Raw genomic sequence first — 19,828 nt, forward strand, 5'->3', positions numbered from 1 at the left:
GCCCACTTAGAGAGTTCCTCGCTTGCTGTCGTATTTTTGCAAGCCTTTTCCCATCCAAACTGTTCAATCACCTAAATTCACTGCTACAGAAAATGGTTAGACGGAACATCCATATTTCTGATATGCATTTGTTTTATACCTCTATATCTTTGCTAATCACTTTCCCTCTTTTATACCAGGTTGTTCTTTTACACTTAATAAAATAATATGGGTGATGCCAGGTGCCAATCTCTGTATTTCATCAGTCTGCCTGAACTACAAAACCTCTGTGCTGTAAAAGTTACAGTGAATTCTCAATTGGATGCAACTGGGGTTCGAGCATCACAAAGAAAGTTGTGCAGGTAATATGCTTACTATATTTTTTGCCATTAAACCACCCCCAATATAGACCTTAGAAGATCCCTTTTTAAAAGAAAAAAAATTGGCAGCAAAATTATATATTACAGGCTGCTTGCTGTAGTTAGCTCACATACTTCAAGATAATCAGCATTGGATATACTGAATTCATTCTGCACTGGTGGTGCTTGCTGAGCCCGAGAACTAACTGATCCTATTCTGAAGACTTTTAAACCCATGTCATGATTATGAGGGAGTTGTTATAACTCAATTTCTAAAACCTGTTGCTTTGAAATTGCAAATAATAATAATTCACATTTTAATAAGAGATTTAGTATAGGTTGGATTCAAGACATTTGTCATTGAAGCAGACCTTAGAAATTCAATTAATAGTGAACAGACCTGATTAAATTTTAACACCTTAAATTTTAAAACCTGTTTTTTTCAACACTGCAAAATCTTTATACCACAATGAGACCATCACAAGTTCAAATGGGTATTTTCAAAGAGTCGACTTTGTCAAAAACTTGTAAACTATGGTGAAACAATTTAAAGTGAAGGCAAAAGCTTTAACTACATTATTTATTTATTTATTTATTTATTTATTGGCTTCCTGACAGAATTTTTGCAGAAGCAATCAAATTCAGTTCAGATAACTAATTGAAACAGAAAAAAGTTGCATTTTGGTTCTAAATGTTTTTCCTATTGTGCTTGGGACAGTAGAATTTGAATATAGAACAAGGCATTACTCTTTATGAATAAAAATGGCAGTTGCTGGATTTGTGTGTGTGTGTGTATTGGTTGATTGGCTGTTTTTCACTTCTGCAATAAAACACATGGGATGAAATTTCAGTGTTCTGGAAACACGCAAAGGCCCGCTAAGACCAGCTACACTTTTATCTTTTCAATATATTTTTCTTATTGTGTTTTGATGTTTTGATTACCATGTCCACTTTGAAGTATTTTAATGACAATTAATGTATAAATCTTCTAAATAAATATAAATATTGTTGTGAGAAGTTTGAGATTCATTAAATCTAATAAAAAAAATATTCAGCTATATAGCAAGATGCAGGCATGTAGCCAGGGTGGGGGGGGGGCTTGAGGGGCTTCAGCCCCCCCTGTGCCGTTACGCCCAGACGCTTTAAAATAAAACTTTGACGTGCTGCTATCTATGTCTGGGCGAAACTGCTGGGGTCTTTCTTTAGGCAGATTGAGCTTTCTGGAATAACTGAGTCCACTTCAATTTTAAACAATAAACAGGGTATTTATTCACGAAGTCCTGGTAGACTTGGCTCAGCTTATTAATGTTACAACAATCAATGAATAATAAACTCCATCTATATTAATAAACTATCTATATTCAGTTCAACTCAATTACTCTATCTATCTATCTATCTATCATCTATCTATCTATAATCTATAGGTCTCAATTAAACTAAATTACTCAATTATACTAAATTATTTTCTATCTATAACTAAGTTAAACTCAATTGTTTTTACAATGATATTTTCTGAGGTACCTTGTCTGCCAACAGCACATCATGGATTCTTTCTAAAACTGAAGGGGCAGGGAGACCTCCAAAATGGCTGCTTCTATCCTGGAAACAGGGGCGGGCCCAAAGAGCTACTCTTTGGCCAATTAATGCAGAGGGCCTGAAAACTGGCTTTCCTGCCTCTGGCTGCTAACTTTTTAGGCCTTTGCAGAGGCTGCAGAGGCCTAGGCGAAAGGCAAGGGGCAACCAATTTAAGCAACCCAAAAAGACAATAAACCCAGTCTCCTGGGAGACGGAACACCCCCCCCCCCGAAATTCTCATGGTGGTTTACGAAAAGACCTTAATGGTGCATTACTTAAACTGCTATGTTTATTCATATCATGATCTGATCACTATACTCAATATATCCCATATGCATGGGGGTTTTGGGGTAACGATACAAAAGGTTTGCCAGGGTAGACCCTCTTTCACTCAAGCTCAGCCCCCCCCCCCCGAAACAAACTCAGTCCCCCCCCCCCCACCTAATCAAAATCCTGGCTAACGGGACTGGCAAGATGTCAACCTACTTTGTTGAAACTTACTCCTGAGAAAGTGTATTTAGGATGATAATCTTAGTATGAAAACATGAAGATCAATGACAAGGTTTTAATGTTTTTTGTAGGCAACTTGTGCTGCTGCATCAAGAAGTCATTGTTTCACCTATTCTTGGAACACTGAATCAAATTTCAGTCATTATGACGGTCAGTATGGGAGTAGAAAAAGATTAGTCTCCATTTAATATGTGTCCTCGCTGAATATCTTGGCTCAATTTTTTTCTGATATAGGAAAGTTAAGTACAGATTGGTTATGTATTCACATTTTGTTATAAATGTTTAGTCCCCGGTGGAAAGGAAGGTCAACATCCTTCATGCTGCGGAGGGAGCCCGAAAGTCAAAATTGTCTTTATTGACATGGACAGGAGAGCAGTTTCAACTTACTATTATTATGGGACAACATACTGCAAGAAGTCCCCAAGTTACAAAGAAGATTGGTTCTGTAGGTTTTTTCTTAAGCTGAATGTGTATGTAAGTCAGAAAAGGTACATTTTAAGTCTTTCTCTCCCTCCCTCCCTCTGTTCCTCTCTCTCTCTCTCTCTCTCTCTCTCTCTCTCTCTCTTTCTCTTTCTCTCTGCCTACTTTGCTCACTATAGAGAAGGATTTACAGCCCCATGGTGTTTGCTTTGCTGTCTGTGCCCCTGTTCACAAGAGTTTATCTCACTTTCTGTCTCTGAGATTATTGGATTTTGACAAATTTGGCTTGTTGTAAAAACAATGATTGGCGATAAAGCTTCAGTGGAGACACATTTTCCCCATGATCACTCTTTCAGAGGTAGATTTCTCTTGCTTCCTGTTGTCTCACCCCTGTTCTTAACTGTGAGTCTTTTGTCACTCAGGAACTGCCTATATACTATGGGAGACTGGAAATCTCTAGTTCCCTCCAGTTCCGCCTTAATCAAGCCTCACTGTTGTAGAAATATTCCTTCAGAATTGGCTATGACAACTAGAAGAAGTTCAGAACACTAATCACGGAGTATTTCTTTGACTGGAGAAAGTCAAGGAAAAATCAGTGACACAATCACTCTTCTCTTTTATTAATTAAGCAAAAGTAAAAGTTTACCTATATTAATCCCATCAACCTTTGCCCTGGCATCTTGCTAATTCCCAACTGTCCTTCTTAGGACTCCCCTTTCCCTTCTGCTGCTGCTTCTCCCTGTGCTCCTCTCTCCCACCTTTGACAACCAGCTGCTGCCATCATTGTACATTTGAGAGGTTACAATGAGTGCCCTACTACATCCCCTTGAATTACCACCACTTTGCAGATCACAGTCAGAGCAAGAACAGGAAAACATCCACTCCTTTCCCTCTTCTTTCTGAGTTCCACTGTCGTTTTTGATGCCTTCAGAAGTTAAAAGATTTGTCTCAGTCCTGCTGTTCAGTCCATTGCCTCTTATTGAAAAGCCTCAGATTGAATTGCTTCCCCTATATTTTCTTCAGTAACGTAGAACAATCATCTCTCATTCTGTGAGTCTTTTGAAAGCACCTAATAGACTAAATTATTGTAGTACTATCAGCAACTAATTCCAGTATGCTAGAGGTAGACTAACTCATTTAGGCCCACATTAGCACGTGTTTCAGTTGAATAGAAACAAGGTCACAGTGGGAAAGGACCACAGGCTAAATTACCACAGGTGTTCATGTTCATGAACAAGTATAGAACCAATGTATTGCTTGTTCAAGATTGCTCTGACAAGGTATTTCAGATGCATTCCTTACTTCCAGAAGATCTGCATGAGAAAAACCAAAGAGCACGATGCTGGTCAAGCATTTCAAGAAGGAGAGCATGACAACTTGGTAGCATGATGACGTTGATGACATCTCTCCTTCACTGTGAAGGAATTCTGATGTTCATTCACAGCGAAGGAATAAATATCTGTTTCTCATGATTACTCTCAGGATCTGTGTGAATGGTGAGGAGGGAGAAAAAGGTCTCAGAATTTGGTTAAAGTAGAGTCCAAGAAAGAGGATAATAACATATTTAATGTCTTTGACTCCCTTTTCTTCATATCTGATGCTTTGTGGAGAGCAGCTTGGCAATTTGGCAAAACTATGTTAGCAGAATTCATGTGATATGTACCTTTATCCTGCTTATTTGCTGGTATTAGTATGCTTCCAGGCCAATATCCACAGTCCTGTTATTTGTCATTCCAGTAGTCTGGTGTGTTTCCTTCTATTTCACTCTGTTTAGAACTGGCTTTCTGTAGTCCAACGAGAACCTCGAAGTAATGCCACGTAATGAAGAGTGTCACTCTTTTTGGAGTATAATTATGGGAGTGTGGCTTCATTAAATTGTGGAAGATTTATATCATATAGTTCAAGTGTTGATTTGTCCTGTGCCATGTGCTACTACATTTAGATCTTTTCAAAGCGAAGTAAAAATGTCAATTTTAGTTACTCTTTTAAAAATAGAGCAATAAAGCTTGATTTTAAACAGAATTATAAATATAATTACCTTGAATTATAATGGTAATCTAATCCATAATCCATGCATTTAGTAAGAAACTCTGCTTTATCCAGTAGTAGACTGGTTTTGGCCTTTATCAGCACAAAATGTACCAGTTACCTACAGGGAAGATCTTGTCCCAAACTCACAAGGGACTTCACTACCATGCTGTAATAAACATGGTGCCTCTCATCTTTTCATGTTTTTTAGAGCACTGTAAAACTAGAAGGACAAGACAGTTCGTTCTGTTTCCAGGAATAGGTATTGGTCATGAAACAAAACAAACAATGGATCCACTCCAGAGAGATAGTAAATCCACTCTTGACCCCTCTTGCATCAACTCTGAGTTGAATGGAAGCTCTCCTAATGTTGAAGTGACAGAAATTAATTACCATCAGAACTTCCATGCAATGGAGAGCCCTTCTACACATCTAGAAATCTTATTTTAATCCAGTTCCGAGATTTTGCCCCTGACCCAAATCCCAGGCTTGCTCTTGGGGGGTGGCTAGATGCCGTCCCAGACCAACCAAAGGTTGACCTGGGAGGGCATCCAGCCACCCTCAAGCCCCCCATTTCCCCTCCTCCTACCCCCACCTCCTGATGCATCATATGTGGGAGGCTGGGGGAAGGGGTGGGCACCATCCCTCTCCTTTGGGTTCTAGGAGCCTGAAGAACCAGGATGGCTGTGGGGACTGACCCCTGGAATTATAGAAGCAGTCCCAGGAGTCATTCCCCACAGGCCTAACACCTGCAAAGGTCTGGACCTTAGCTTAAGGTTCAGATCTTTGCAGGTATCAAATTAATCCAGAGAAAACTGGGATATTCCAATTTTCTCCAGGTCAATCCAGATTTACCTGAGGCATCGTTAGAGTCACTGTTAAAGAAGGAATAGTAAAATCAGACTGGATTTATCTCCTCTGTAGCCCCCAATCAAATAGCAGCAGATTAGCTGAACAGGTGCTCTGTTACGATTCTGTCTCCCTAAAACATAACATTATTTTCATTTAAATGTATTGTATTGAAAGATCCCATGTCATCTTTTTTTGCTTTGCTTGTTTTAGATACCCTTTTACAAGTCAGGAAAATGTCAAGCTTACATAGAGAAACACGGAGCTACAGTAAGTGAATGAAAAAAAATTGTTTATAACAAATATACCATTATCAATCTGGCGATTGTTTTTGATCACCATTCCAGTATCTGGTAGATTTGTGAGGTTGCATGACTTTCCTAACCCATTTGGCAGAATGCATGTTTACTGTGTATCCTCAGTATAAACTATTGCCTCTTCTCACAAATGTACTGTGCAAAGATGGTCAAACCTGTTGAATCTTGTTTCTTCATGCAGCAGCAATATTCTGTATGTTTTCTCCCTTTTTTGATGTCTTGTGTATGATGGAGGACATTCAGGACTCATGTTTTGAGTCATGGAATCCTTTTCTTGGTATAGACTTGACTATGTAGGTGAAGAACCTTAGGGTCCTTCCAGACAGGCCCTCTATCCCAGGATCTGATCCTAGGTTTTCTGCTTTTAACTGGATTATATGAGTCCATACTGCCAGATAATCTGGTATAAATGGAAAACCTGGGATCAGATCCTGGGATAGAGGGCCTGTCTGGAAGAGCCCTCTGAGCGGTTCTATAGAGACCTGCAAAGCAGACTTGGTTTGACATCCTGGATGTGGGATTGAGCCCACTTGGCAGCCCATACTCCATGAACCTCTTCAGACGTAGCATGGAGTTCCACACTACCTAGCTGTTACATGTAGATCAGAGGTGTCAAACTTGCAGCCCTCCAGATATTTGGGCCTCTAGTTCCCAGAAGTCCTAGGCAGCTTGTCCAATGATAAGGAATTCTGGGAGCTGAAGTCCAGAAGTGCCACAAGTTTGGCACCAGTGATGTAGATGTTAAATAGCATAGGGGACAAGACTGAACCAGAGAGACTCCACGAACCAATGGCCAAAGAGCTGAATGGAAATCTATCAGCGCCTCTTTGAGAATACCCTTTCAGAAAAGAATGGAGCCACCTTGAAATGCTGGACAAATTCTTCACAACAGTTGCTTAGATTCTCCTTCTAGCCAAATTGTAACAGGTCCCTAACCCCTCGTGTGACCATTTAATTGCTGCCATCTCTTTGGAAAACCAGGGAACTGATTTAGCTCCATTCCATGGGAAGGAATGCTTAGGAGCACTTGTCTCCACCATCTTGGTCATTTCTCAGTTTCAGAGCCAGAGCATTGATAGGATCACTTTGCCAAGATAGTAGAAAACTCTCCAGGAGAGTCAGGACTCCATCTGGATCCATAGATCTGCTGGGGTGGGCCATCTTCACAGATCCCACATCCTTCCTCAGGCAAGTTTAAATCTGAACAAGAAGTAATTTGCCAATGACAATGGAACAAAAGAAAACTCCTCTATTCCTAAATCGCTATCATCCCCCCTCCACCCCACATAGAAAACATTTGTGTAAAGCCTGCAAAGGACAAGGACAATGGCAAAAACAAACAATTATGTAACTCTATGTCATGCATCTTGCTAAAAGGAATGTATAACTGATTCCTGTTTTAACATGAACTATTGTATGGTGTTGGCTTTCTGTCTGCAAAAAGGCAATGATGATTGGACTAGATGGGCCTTGTGGTCTCTTTCAACCTTATGGTTCCATGATTAGATAAAAATCATGGAACCATAAAGTTGAAAGAGACCAAAAGGCCCATCCAGTCCAATCCCGTGCCATGCAGGTGCACCACAGCCAAAGCAGTCCTTACAGATGGCCATTCAACCTCTGTTTAAAACCTACGGAGGAGACTCAACCACACTTTGAGGCAGCTTATTCCAGTGTTGACTAGGTGGTTGTATACACTGTCTTCTATCTGCGCCCTCTATTCAGGAATTAGAGCATACTTTTAACATAGATTACAATATACTTTTCTGTTTCTTACTGCCAATCCTTTGCAATGGTATCCTCCAATATTTTTTCTTTGCTGCTTTGTTGAAATTCTTGACAGCCAGGCAAAATAAATAGGTGTGGTTGAGCAAATAAGTTCTATCAAACAGTGTGTAAAATGAACATGTCGACTGAAACCATGTTTGCATAAGCTTATAGTTACTGTTTTGTATTCTTTTTCCTTCATGTTGCAGCACATTAACACAGATATTCAAGTAATCTCTCTATTCTACCCTCCCCTCCCCACCAGAAGCACTTTCAGATTCTAATTGCCACTCAGCTGTAGTCTCTTTTTTAATCATCACATTATCTTCTAGCCAATTTAATGTGCTCCAGATTTCTTTTTGTCTCACTCACTCTCTCATTGACTCACTCCTTCCTACTCTCACCCTTTGCCTTATTTACTCTAAAATACCAACTTGTAACACAGCTCACTGTGATTTCACTATAATACAAATCCATGTGACCATATAAAATATTCCAGCATCATATGGGTAAACTTGGCAAAGCTGGATTATCCCTTCAGATATGAAGCATTTGGTTATTAACAATAAATTCCTACTCTGCATCACTCTTTTTCACTCTGCAACTGTGGCATTTATAATTGTGGTGCTATTTTGATTATTATATTTTAATTTATTTAGTAATGGCGTCTAAAATCAATTCTTGTCTTTTATAAAATGTATACACATTTTTAAATAACTCACGGTGGACTGTCAACATTACACCATGACGCTTTCTTGTTGATTTTCTGGTTTTACTTGTCTTCTTGATGGAAGTAGTTGAACTGGTTTGGGAGCGTTTAGTGAATAATTTTCAACTTGGTTATCAGAATAGGCAGAATAACATTCAGTTGCTTAATAATCAGATAGTATCTTTTTATCTTTACTGTGAAAGTATTATTGCTCTACAATGCTGCCTAATGAAATCCAGTCAGTGATTCATATATGCAGTAATATTCTAATAATATATAACTTTTTAAAAACAAAAATTGGATAGTATTGATTGTTGTGAATGGGTGCATCACTACATCTGCCCCTAAACTGTCCTAAATGATGGTCACAATTACATATTTCCCCGAAAATAAGACATACCCATAAAATAAGCCATAGCAGGATTTCTAAGCATTTGCACAATATAAGCCAGACCCTGAAAATAAGACATAGTGATACAAGCTGAGGCATAGAGAGATACATAGAAAGTGAAATGCAAGAACTTTCTGCAGCATCTGCAGAGTTGAGTCCTGGCCTTCCCCTTCTCACTTCCTGCCTCCCCTTCTCCTCCTCTTTTGTCTCCTTCTCCTCTTGTTCTTTCTTCCCTTCGAGCTAGGCCAGGCAAGGCAAGGCTTCCTCCCCGATTGATTGATTGATTGATTGAGTGAGAGAGGGAGTGAGTGGCAGCGCTGCTTCCCTTTGGCCTGTTCCCCGGGAAATCTCCTCAGTGAAGTGAGGAGCAGGACACTCTGCTTTAGGCATTGTGTGTCCTCAGGAGAAAGAAGTAAAGCTGTGGCTGCTATTTTACTCGGCACTATATTTGAATAAATGCAGATTGTTGTACCATACTTAATAAAAATAAGACATCTCCTGAAAATAAGCCATAATGTGTCTTCTTGAGGAAAAATAAATATAAGACAGTGTCTTATTTTTGTGAAACAGTAGTTAGGAGGAGGAACCTTAATGTTCTTTGATGTCTTCAAGTATGTCTTGCACCAGATCTATCTGGAGACAGGAGAGAAACAATTCAGATTAGAATTAGTTTGCTGTTTGGAGTTCAGCAGAACAAGTGGAACCTACAATAAAATGTTGCAATATGAATTGCTGCTCTTAAGATTCTTGACAGGGAGGCATTTGGCATCATCAAAGATATACCATTAGATTTCTTCTTCACAATTCTTCTGATTCATTTCTTCTGGTGTTCATTGGTTGTGGAAAATGCTCAATTCTCACTGGGTAGTTTTGGATTCTACCTCATTGTTCTGTTTATTATTATTATTATTAATTATTTATTATTATTATTATTATTATTATTATTATTATTATTATGCTACTTCAGAAAAATTTGGTTAATCCTTTACCTGCTGGTATTTGACTCTGTCATGGAAAAGAGTTTATCGCACAAAGTGAGCAAATTGTAATTACAGCCAAACAGTGTCTTTGCCTTGTATCACATGACATCACTACCTTCCTATCATTTTCCTAGTGAGAGACCACCTGAAAGCATTTGTTTTGCAAAAGGTCATTGAAAGATTATTTGTGTTTATGAAAGAAATACTTTCTAGGTTTCTATCCCTGGAAAAGTAGTGGGAAAGGAGCAGCATAATCTGATGCTGTTGTCCTGCTATAGTTAAAATTCTCCTGCCTGTGTGATAAACTCCTTTTTTAAATTTCCATGACATACCCTAGAGTTAAATATCAGTAAGAATTGGAGGATCCAAACTTGGCCAAAGTACAAAAGAAAATATTGCAGGTAGTTTTCAAAACTACTCAGTGAAGAGCAAGCATCCATCATGGCCATGGAACCCTGGGTCACTTTTGCGAGAAATGCAGTTGTGATTTGCGTGCTTCATATGATAAACTCCAAAATATGAACTGAATTGCATCTTTGGAAGGTAGTTCATATTTTCATTTTTCTCCCATAAAGCGAAATCTTGTTTAAATTTTATTAGTATGGCATTTTTGTGCCATTCTTGCTTACTACGAACACTGCTTAATAATCTCTATCTTATAGCTGCAACTCAAAAAAGTGGCATTTTCAGTATGAATATACAGATATAGAGTTCACTTTATTGGCATCATTTAGCACTGCCGCTAAATAATATCATTAGCCAGCAAATTTACTAGATCATGCTGGATACGGCAAGATATTTATTCCATATTTTATTCAGAATAGAAAGCTATGTATATGGGTTTTCATTTGACAAACCATATTTCTGCACATGTATTGAGTATCTTGCAGAACTGACAGCGATGAAAGGATGAAAATCGGGTTTAATTAATAAAGATAGAATATTGGAAGAAAGAATTTAACCCTTCTCTCCTACATGGCCCCAGTTCAGATTGTAGCTGTAATTTGACCTGGAACGAAAGCTGCCATTGCTTCTAAAGGTTCAATTAGCCTTCTTCTTAATTTTCACAGCAGTAGCTATTTTAGACTCTTGCAGCATAAAAAGGAGGACAGGAGGAGAAATGTAAGTGATGGCCAAGGATCAGTAGGTCACATGCTAGGGTCACAGTACATGCCACTATGGTAGGTATTTTCCCTACCGATGACAAATTGTCAGGCAATTGCCTGTTTTACGACTATTGCTCCATATTTTTTGCATCTAGATCGAGTAAGTTAGAGTAGGCTAGAGGTACTACTTTTCTTATACAGTGTAATGCAACTTCATATAGCATTCTTCACTTGTTGAACATGATTAATGGTTTTCTTAAAGAAAAAACATTAAATAAATAAAAATGAATAAATAATTGTTTTCTCTCTCTTGTTAGATGACAGTACCAGAGAGAGTTATCCCAGCAGTCTTTCAGACCTGTCTTTCTTATACACTTATAGCCAAACTTGCTCCTAAATGGAATGAAGCTGGTCACCTCTTGATACAAGGTATTTTCTGCAATTGTTGACAGTTGCAGTAAGTTATAGGGACTCTACACCTATAGTGTAAAATATTTAATATAGATTCCATACATTTTCCTGCTATCATTTTTTGTTCTGTCATTCTTAAGGTATTCAAAATGTACATTGATTTTTGAGAAATATCTAGAATCTGTATATTTCTGTATTCTTCCTAATCTTGGTTTGCCATCAAACTGTCTCTATAACTGCAAGTAGGTTGACAGAGAACAGTGAAAAGGAATGTATATTCTGACATCTAACTGGACATGATTAAGCTAGGGTATACAGCTACATTTCTTCTTTCTCCGTGAAGAACAATGCACCATTGTTGAGAACAAGAACCGTTTTTTACAGTTCATCAGTCTCCCCCACATCCCATTGCACACTTACCACTGGATATGGTAATCCCTGTTACATGGTGTTGATTATCAGTATATTTATAAGTAATACAAAACCAGACATACGGGACAATAAGAATACATTTATATAAAAATAATAAATGTGCATTCCAGTTCATATTCATAGCCATATCTTATAAACAGTGGGTGGAATGTATAAAACTAGTCTGGGCTGTAGCAGTCAAGGTTGTAGAAAGAGCTCATATCACTGTAAAATATTTACATAAACATTTCATGCACTGGAAAAATTAGCATGCCAGGTTATTTATTTATCGCGTTAGAAGTGAGTTGAGGGTGCAGTTAAAATGCATTCAAACACAAAACACACACACAAAATGTAAAAAGAACTTGGCATTATGCTAAATGTCCTCTGACCAGAAGCTGGCCACTTTAAGTGTCCCTGGTGTCACTGTAAGAAGGTCCTCCATTGTTCATGCTCAGGCTGCATTGTAGTAGGTGGTCTGTGGTTTGCTCTTCTCCACACTCGCATGCCATGGACTCCACTTTGTAGTTCCATTTCTAAAGGTTAGCTCTGCATCTTGTAGTGCCAGAGCACAGCCTGTTCAGTGCCTTCCAGGTCGTCCAGTCTTCTGTGTGCCCAGAAGTGAGTTTGGTTTCAGCCACTGTTTGAGGTGTTGGGTTTTAGCCTGCCACTTTTGTACTCTCGCTTGCTGAGGTGTTCTTGCGAGTATCTCTGTATATCTTAGGAAGCTGTTTCTTGATTCAAGGCGTTTGCATACTGGCTGATATCCGAACAGAGGATGGGCCAAAGATGTCAATGCCTTGGTCTTTTCATTGCTGGCTGCTTATTCCTGGCGGATGTCAGGTGGTGTGATACCAGCTAAACAGTGTAATTTCTCCAGTGGTGTAGGGCATAGAGTTAAGTTCCAAATTCTGAGATATTCAGAAAAACAAGTTTGGTTAGATTGGGATTTTATGGAATTTTATGTACATAATGAGAGTTTTTAAAATTATGAAAACAATAGCATTTTTTTTTTTTTTGCATACATGTTAATTTTAGAGGACTTCTAACTGGCACATCTTTCATTTCTTCTGTGTTGCACAAGAAATATTTTTCTTGCACAAGACCATCCTTTCCAAAATACAGTTTCATAAGGCTTTGTAAAGATTATAGTAAAAGGAAATTTTGTAATATGTGCCAATTTCCTTTTTTAAGGGAAAGATTTTCTGTCGCAACATGGAAAGCAAAATGCAATTGGTGAGTACAATATCAATTAAGGAAAAATATATGGTTCTTTTCGATCTCATATTATCTTGTTGATGTGTATGCATACATCAGTGGCTGATTAATAATAAAATTTTGTAGACATCAAATATATCACAGAAATTATCATAAGCCAAACCTCTACAAGGTTTATCATACTAAAACCTGGTGAAGAACAATGTATTTTTGCAACGCTGACTCCTCAGCCATGATGGAAGCAGATAATGCAAGCACTTACATCGCTGCCAATTTGACAGAACCTTACCCTCAGGCTTGCAATCTAAAAGACACAAAAGGAAAAGGGGGTGGCAGTTGGGAAAGGGGTTAAGTTCAGCAGATACTAACTGTTCCTCTCTCCCTCAGAGGCCACAGTAGTGGTATTTGGGATGGAGGGAGAGACTGTCCTATGCTCTCCTAGCAGCATCAAAAACATACAATTTATAGCAGAAGAAAAAAGGCTTATTCACTATGAGAGATATTCCTGCAGTTTAGCACCCAACTCCACATCATCATACATAAAGAGTCCCATAAATATGCTGTGTTGATATAACAACGACAATAATGCATTTATTCTCTACCTCTCCCTGTGGCTTGAGTTGGGATACTGCATTATTAAAACAAAAGATAAAACAGTATTAAAAGACATATAACAAGAAACACAGAGTTAAAATATAAGTTAAAATCCATCATTGAAATGCAGATTTAAAATCACGACTTAAAATTGACTGGGTAGGCCTGCCAGAAAGCATGAATCTTCAGTTGTGTCTTAAATTCTGACAACTAATCTAGCTGTCAAATCTCTTTTCAAACCTCTTCAGTCTTGGGGCAGCTGATGAAAAGGTCCTCTGGGTGATGGTTGCCAGTCGGGTTCTGGCAGGTTGGAATAGAAACTGTTTGGGGCAGATTGTATGGGTTAATGCAATCCTGTAGATAACCTAGTGTCCTGTTTTGCACGATAGACTTAGATTTACAACAAGGGTTAAAGCAACTAAAAAGCTTTACTTGAGCAAAATGATAATAATGTAATGAACAGCAGCAAAAGAACAGCAGGTAAATCCCAAAAGGAAAGCAAAAGCCTTACATCAGACATGGCAAAAAGTCTTTGTGAGGCACTTGGCAGACACTGGAGCTGCAAGCAAGGAAGCCAGATAACAGAAGCACTAAGCAGAACAGTTGCTGCCAGCACTGACCACTTGCTTTACTGCTGATTTATAGCCCTCAGCTCCCAGTACAAGTGTTCCTAGGACGAGATCTGATTGATCAGAGTCCTTGCAGCAATTCTAGCTGACTTTCTATTTTCTTCTTTTGCCCTTTGGCATTCCTGAAACATAGGAACCGGCAGTATGTTTTCCTTGCCCTCTTCTTCCGCCTTCACACTTGGCCCCAAATCCTCAACTCCTACATCTTCAGCCTCCTGTTCTACCTCCTCCTCAGAGGAGGAGTATACAGCACCTGGACCCAAACCATGTAGGGCTTTAAAGTCAAAACCAACACTTTGTACTTTCCCCGAAACTAATTGGCAGCTAGTGGAGTGACTTTAATATAAGTGTAATATGCCCACTCCTGGATGTTCCTGTGACCAATTTGCTGTTGCATTTTGAATTAATTGAACTAATTGAAGTTTCCAAAATTGGTTTGAGGACCAGGACATCCGTAGGGATACCAAGGTGCTTGTTTTTAAAGCTATTGTTCTCCCAAACCCTGCTATATGTCTGCGAGACGTGGACTGTCTACAGACGTCACATGCAACTCCTGGAATGATTCCATCTGCAAATCTCTTGGGAAGACAAGCCGACAAATGTCAACACGCTGGAAGAAGCAAAGACCACCAGTATTGAAGTGATGGTCCTCCGCCATCAACTCAATGCTGGGAGACAGTGGTCGGCCACGTTGTCCGGATGCCCGCCCACCGTCTCCCAAAGCAGTTGCTCTATTCCAAACTCAAGAATGGAAAACGGAATGTTGGAGAACAGGAAAAGAGATTTAAAAATGAGCTCAAAGCCAGCCTTAAAAACTCTGGCATAGACACTGAGCCCTTGAGTGCTCCAGTTGGAGGTTAGCTATGACCAGCAGTGCTGTAGAATTTGAAGAGGCACGAATGGAGGGCGAAAGAGAGAAGCGTGCCAAGAGGAAGCCTACCCAACCGGGACCACCTGGAAACCAATGCCCCCACTGCGGGAGAAGATGCAGATCAAGAATAGGGCTCCACAGTCACCTATGGACCCACCACCAGGACACTACACTTGGAGGACCATCATCCTTGGACTACGAGGAATCGCCTAAGTAAGTAAGTAAGCCTGAAATTGGTACAGAGTTAGTACAATGCAAGTTTAACCTTAAAGACATCACTGTCTCATTCCAAAGGCACAGGAAGGTTAAGAAAATTATATTGTGTCACCTCTGCTGTAATGATTAGGAGTTCAGCAACAAAGGCTGCAGCCACAAGCAATGGGGATTTCCTCAAGCATGTGATGACTCTACACATTATAAACAATGTGTCTTTACTTGGATCCCAGTCCTGTTGGAAAACATATTGGACATTATGGATTTTATTTCAGTTATGGACATCAACGTATTAGAAACTCAGCTTTGCATCAGTGTGGAAGTTTGTACGATCCGGCTACCTCCAGCTAAGGTACAGAGCAATTCAGTGTTTCCTGATAAGCTTTGTTGTTACTAAGAGATGGTTCACACAGCTGATTGTGATTAATTCTAGAAGTATTCTTTTCCTCACACTCCCAATAAACCAAGCTTATTATACTTTTCATAGATTTAAGGAGATCAAAGGATATCAGAAAACAAAGCATTATAATTTTTTCCCAAGGAAAATACATCTTTGTTCTAAACAATATGCACTTCTAAATTTTGTTTGTGCAGTCTAAACCTAGGTGGCAGAATATTGCTAAGAAAGTATATCTTTTTTTCTCTGTACTAAAGAGTTTAGACCAGGCATGGGCAAACTTTTTTGCCTTGGAGCCTCATTGCGAACTGGGCCAGGAGGGAGAGGGACCAGGAGAGGGCAGGGCAGGGCCTGGGTCATCCTCAGGTCCTCCTGGCATAAGGACAGGACTGCTCATCCCATCCTTATACTGGGAGAAAGGCAAGACATGTGGCAAATGCCCCAATCCTCCATCCCAATCCTCCTTTTGATCCTTCTCCTCAATCCTCATGCTGCAAGAAGGGTGAGACAGGTGTTGCCTGAGAGTGCTCTAGAGGACTCTCACCACAGTGTACCTTCTCGAGCTATCCTTTGCATAAGGATGATACTGCTTGCTCCATCCTTATGCCAGAAGGAGGACAAGATGTGTGGTGGCTGAGAGCACCCCAGAGGGCTCTCAGCTGCTGCATGCCTCCCCCCCCCCATCTTTTTGGCATAAGGATGCAGTGGGCCAGCGTGTCCTCATGCCAAGAGTAAAACAAGGAAAATGAGGAGGGCCTGAGCTAAGGTGTCTCTGTCAGGGCATGGAACAATGGAACCCCACAATGTGTGGTGGAACTGGCATTTTGCATGCCGTTTCCACCCCAAATGTTGTGGTTGTGTAGAACTGGCCATAAAGAGAGGAGAAGTGGAGCCAAGACTGGGTCTTCGTCTCCAAGGTTGAAACTCTGTCCTACATTCTATTATTAATCCCAGAAGTAGGAAATATTATTGATCTAATTGGTTTCTTCTAGTTTTATCTACCAAAAGGATTCAGACCTTTGTCTCTAGCCTTTGGTGATAGAGGAGAGGAGGAATCTGATCTCTCCAATGGCTCCTAGGATGGTGTCACATGGATGATTGTTCCCTAAAACACTTTGTGAATGTCAAAATTATTAATTTTCATTAAATATAGTAATTCAGCATAAATTTCAGGTATCTTATGTTGACTCAATACTTCCTTGCTTTGAATGTTTTATACATTTGAAATATTACTAAATTGATTATTTTTTTTCTTTTTCTAGCTAGAAGATTTTGATATTTCAACAAACATCATAAAGAAATTTGACACTGATTGTAGTGCAGTCATTCAAAGATGTTCTATTTTAAGTAACTGGTGTTATGTATTGCCAAGGTATTTCTTTAATGCTTTGACAAGAAAAATTACTGATATAACTTGATTATTTTTATATTCTTCATGAGCAAAGCAAAATTGATTTTTTCTACTTTTATCTTTGTTAATACAATTTCAAAAACAGAATTTTCAATTGCCATGTGTTAATGCACTTTTGATTTTAATTTTGAAAACCTGCCTTTCAAGGCTTCTCCTCACATATTATTTTAATCTTTTCACCTTTCTAGAAGAAAATGGTTTTCTTCCTGTAACTTATTTAAAACTCTATCAAACTAAATATGGTTTTTGTATATATAATTGATCAGCAGCTTCTTTTTTCTATGTGGGAATCTGGATAAAATATTTTAAGATGTTGTAAGATAACTTTCCGGTATGAAGATATAAATATTGCAATAGTTCTATTTCTTCCAAAAATAAGTCAGTTGTTTCAAATTAAGTGATGTTGTAGTGGTACAACTGGCTCACTAGCATGGTACCATCTATCTCAAAAGTCTTTACTAGAGGACTATACTTTTTAACCAAATAATCTCTTTCTTACCTCTGTACAGTATGAAAATGGGTCAGATCATAAACATCAGTCATTTTATTCCATCCGATTCTCCTTTTCAATCATACAATGAGTTGCAGTTGCATTGGAAAAATCTGGTATGACAGTGTCGTTGCCCTTTGTTTCCATTATCCATTACATCCTATACAATGAATTCTTTACTTGTATAATGTTATACATATCTGTATATTTTCTTTAGTACGGCTATAGCCTATCAAAGGATTCCCAGAAGTATTGCAATGTTTACTTCAAATTCATAGGAGAGCAACTCTTCACGTATCTTTTGTATTTTTAAAAACTGCATACTGAACTATCATTTGTGATCCCTGACCTTGTATCAAGCCCTTTTTCACCCTGGGTCACTTTCAACACAGGTATTCAGAGATGCATAAATGGTCTCAAGTGTAAGTAGCTGATGTGAGAAATTAGTGATTGCTTTATAGCAGTCCCATTATGTCATTCCTCATAATTCTTGTTAAATGAGACCCCTCAATTGAGAACGTTGTGGATCAAATATACAGTTGGCCTCCACATTTGCAGTTTTGACTTTTACAGTTTGATTATTCATAAGTAAAGGTAAAGATTTCCCCTTGACATTAAGTCTAGTCGTGTCCAACTGGGGGTGGTGCTCAAATACACAGGTGGCTAAAGAGAATTACAATTGGAAAGCAATTAGAACTCTCTTCAACCATACATTTCTTTAGGTAAAGGTAAAGGTTTTCCTCTGACATTAAATCCAGTCATGTCTGACTGGTGCTCTGTAGACACCTCCAAGGTCATGTGGCTGGCATGACTGCATGGAGTGCTGTTCCCCAGATACAAACTGTCAGCAAATTCAGCAGCTCAGCCTTTTAACCTGCTGCACCACCAGGGGCTCACTTGAGTATTCATGGATGCGATTAAAATGTTATCTCTAGAAAACTCTATACCCATTATGACTCTATAATCGACTTCCTTCATGCTGGAGAACCTAGAGATTCCTAGAGATAACATCTCTGCAGGTATTTGCAGGTACTCCTATGCAATTTTAAGGGCAGCATCCAGAAGAGGTTGTAGAGTAATGCTGGAGGACCCAGAGATTCCTAGAGCAGTTTTTTTGTCATGTTTATTCACAGGTTTATTCTCTGGAGTTTTGTACCACTAAATGAAGTGACTGTGGAAGGTTGACTATAGAGTTTGTTCAAATTAGTTTGAAATTCCGTATGAACATTCCCTAGTTGTTCTCCTACAAAAGGAAGCTAGAGAAGAGCATACCTTTGTTGCTCCCATCCATTTCATTGGGTCTAGTGCAAAAGTGGCCCTTGATAGCTTGTTTCCCCTCTCCTTCACATTTACATTTCTCAAGAAAGTATTACTTCTTCGTAGACATTTCTCCAATAATTATTTCAGCACTTAACAGCAATCCAGATATCCTATGAGTTGCATCAGAAGTCAACCAGTCCAGTACTTTCCCAGAATAAATTTGGAAGGTGTTTTAGATGCTTTTATTACTGATGTGAAAGCTATTATTCATACATGTGGGTTTCCCCTTAAGATGACAAATAAAGCACTATATGCCACAAAAGAACTTACACAAGCATCTGCTCAGGTAAAAAATGCTCTGACTTTTCTTTTTTATGTACGTATAATTGATAGAACTATGACAAAGATAATTGCTTTGATTCTTACTATTATAAGTAAAAGCCCTCTTTACTACTTTTATGGGATTGAGGTAGTATATGATATCAGAAATGTAATAATGAGTATAATTCTTGCATTCATGTGAAAATGAAGGCATCATGTACAGACTGGGTAATTTTTGCTATATGTTATGTTGGTTTTTTTTCTTACTGCCATTCCGATATCTGCAAATGTTTACCAAAAACTGTTCCAAATCGTCTAACTACTAAGGATGTGTAATCATAATGTCCAGTTTGCTACTTGACTTTGGAAAATGATGTTTGTAATATATGAAAGCATCATAATTAACTTCTTTAACTGAAGAGTCGAGACTTCTCATTGTTCTGTGCATGTGAGTTTGAATCAATAATGTCAATTGGTGCTGAGAATGTTCTTGCAGAAATGAGATCAAGTTTGAGCTAAGTAAATTTTCACTGCTGGTGACTAATGAGCAAAATCCAGCACTGCTTTATGACATTACAATACAGTCTGTTGGAGTGCAGGATGCGCAGTAGC

At 38.8% G+C, this 19,828-nt stretch overlaps 1 protein-coding gene across 1 annotated transcript; it reads left to right on the forward strand.

Moving 5' to 3' along the window:
• Positions 1–183: 183 nt before the first annotated feature.
• C4H18orf63 (chromosome 4 C18orf63 homolog) lies at positions 184–19,418 on the forward strand. The gene is made up of 10 exons (XM_060772726.2): positions 184–341; positions 2,495–2,573; positions 5,934–5,990; positions 11,308–11,419; positions 13,007–13,048; positions 15,613–15,689; positions 16,997–17,106; positions 17,655–17,751; positions 17,853–17,929; positions 19,061–19,418. Exons 1-10 carry the CDS (start codon positions 208–210, stop codon positions 19,416–19,418), a joined length of 1,143 nt encoding a protein of 380 aa, XP_060628709.2. The 5' UTR covers positions 184–207.
• Positions 19,419–19,828: the final 410 nt, after the last annotated feature.

Source organism: Anolis sagrei, chromosome 4 (genome assembly GCF_037176765.1).
Source record: "Anolis sagrei isolate rAnoSag1 chromosome 4, rAnoSag1.mat, whole genome shotgun sequence".
NCBI classification, from domain to species: Eukaryota; Metazoa; Chordata; class Lepidosauria; order Squamata; family Dactyloidae; genus Anolis; species Anolis sagrei.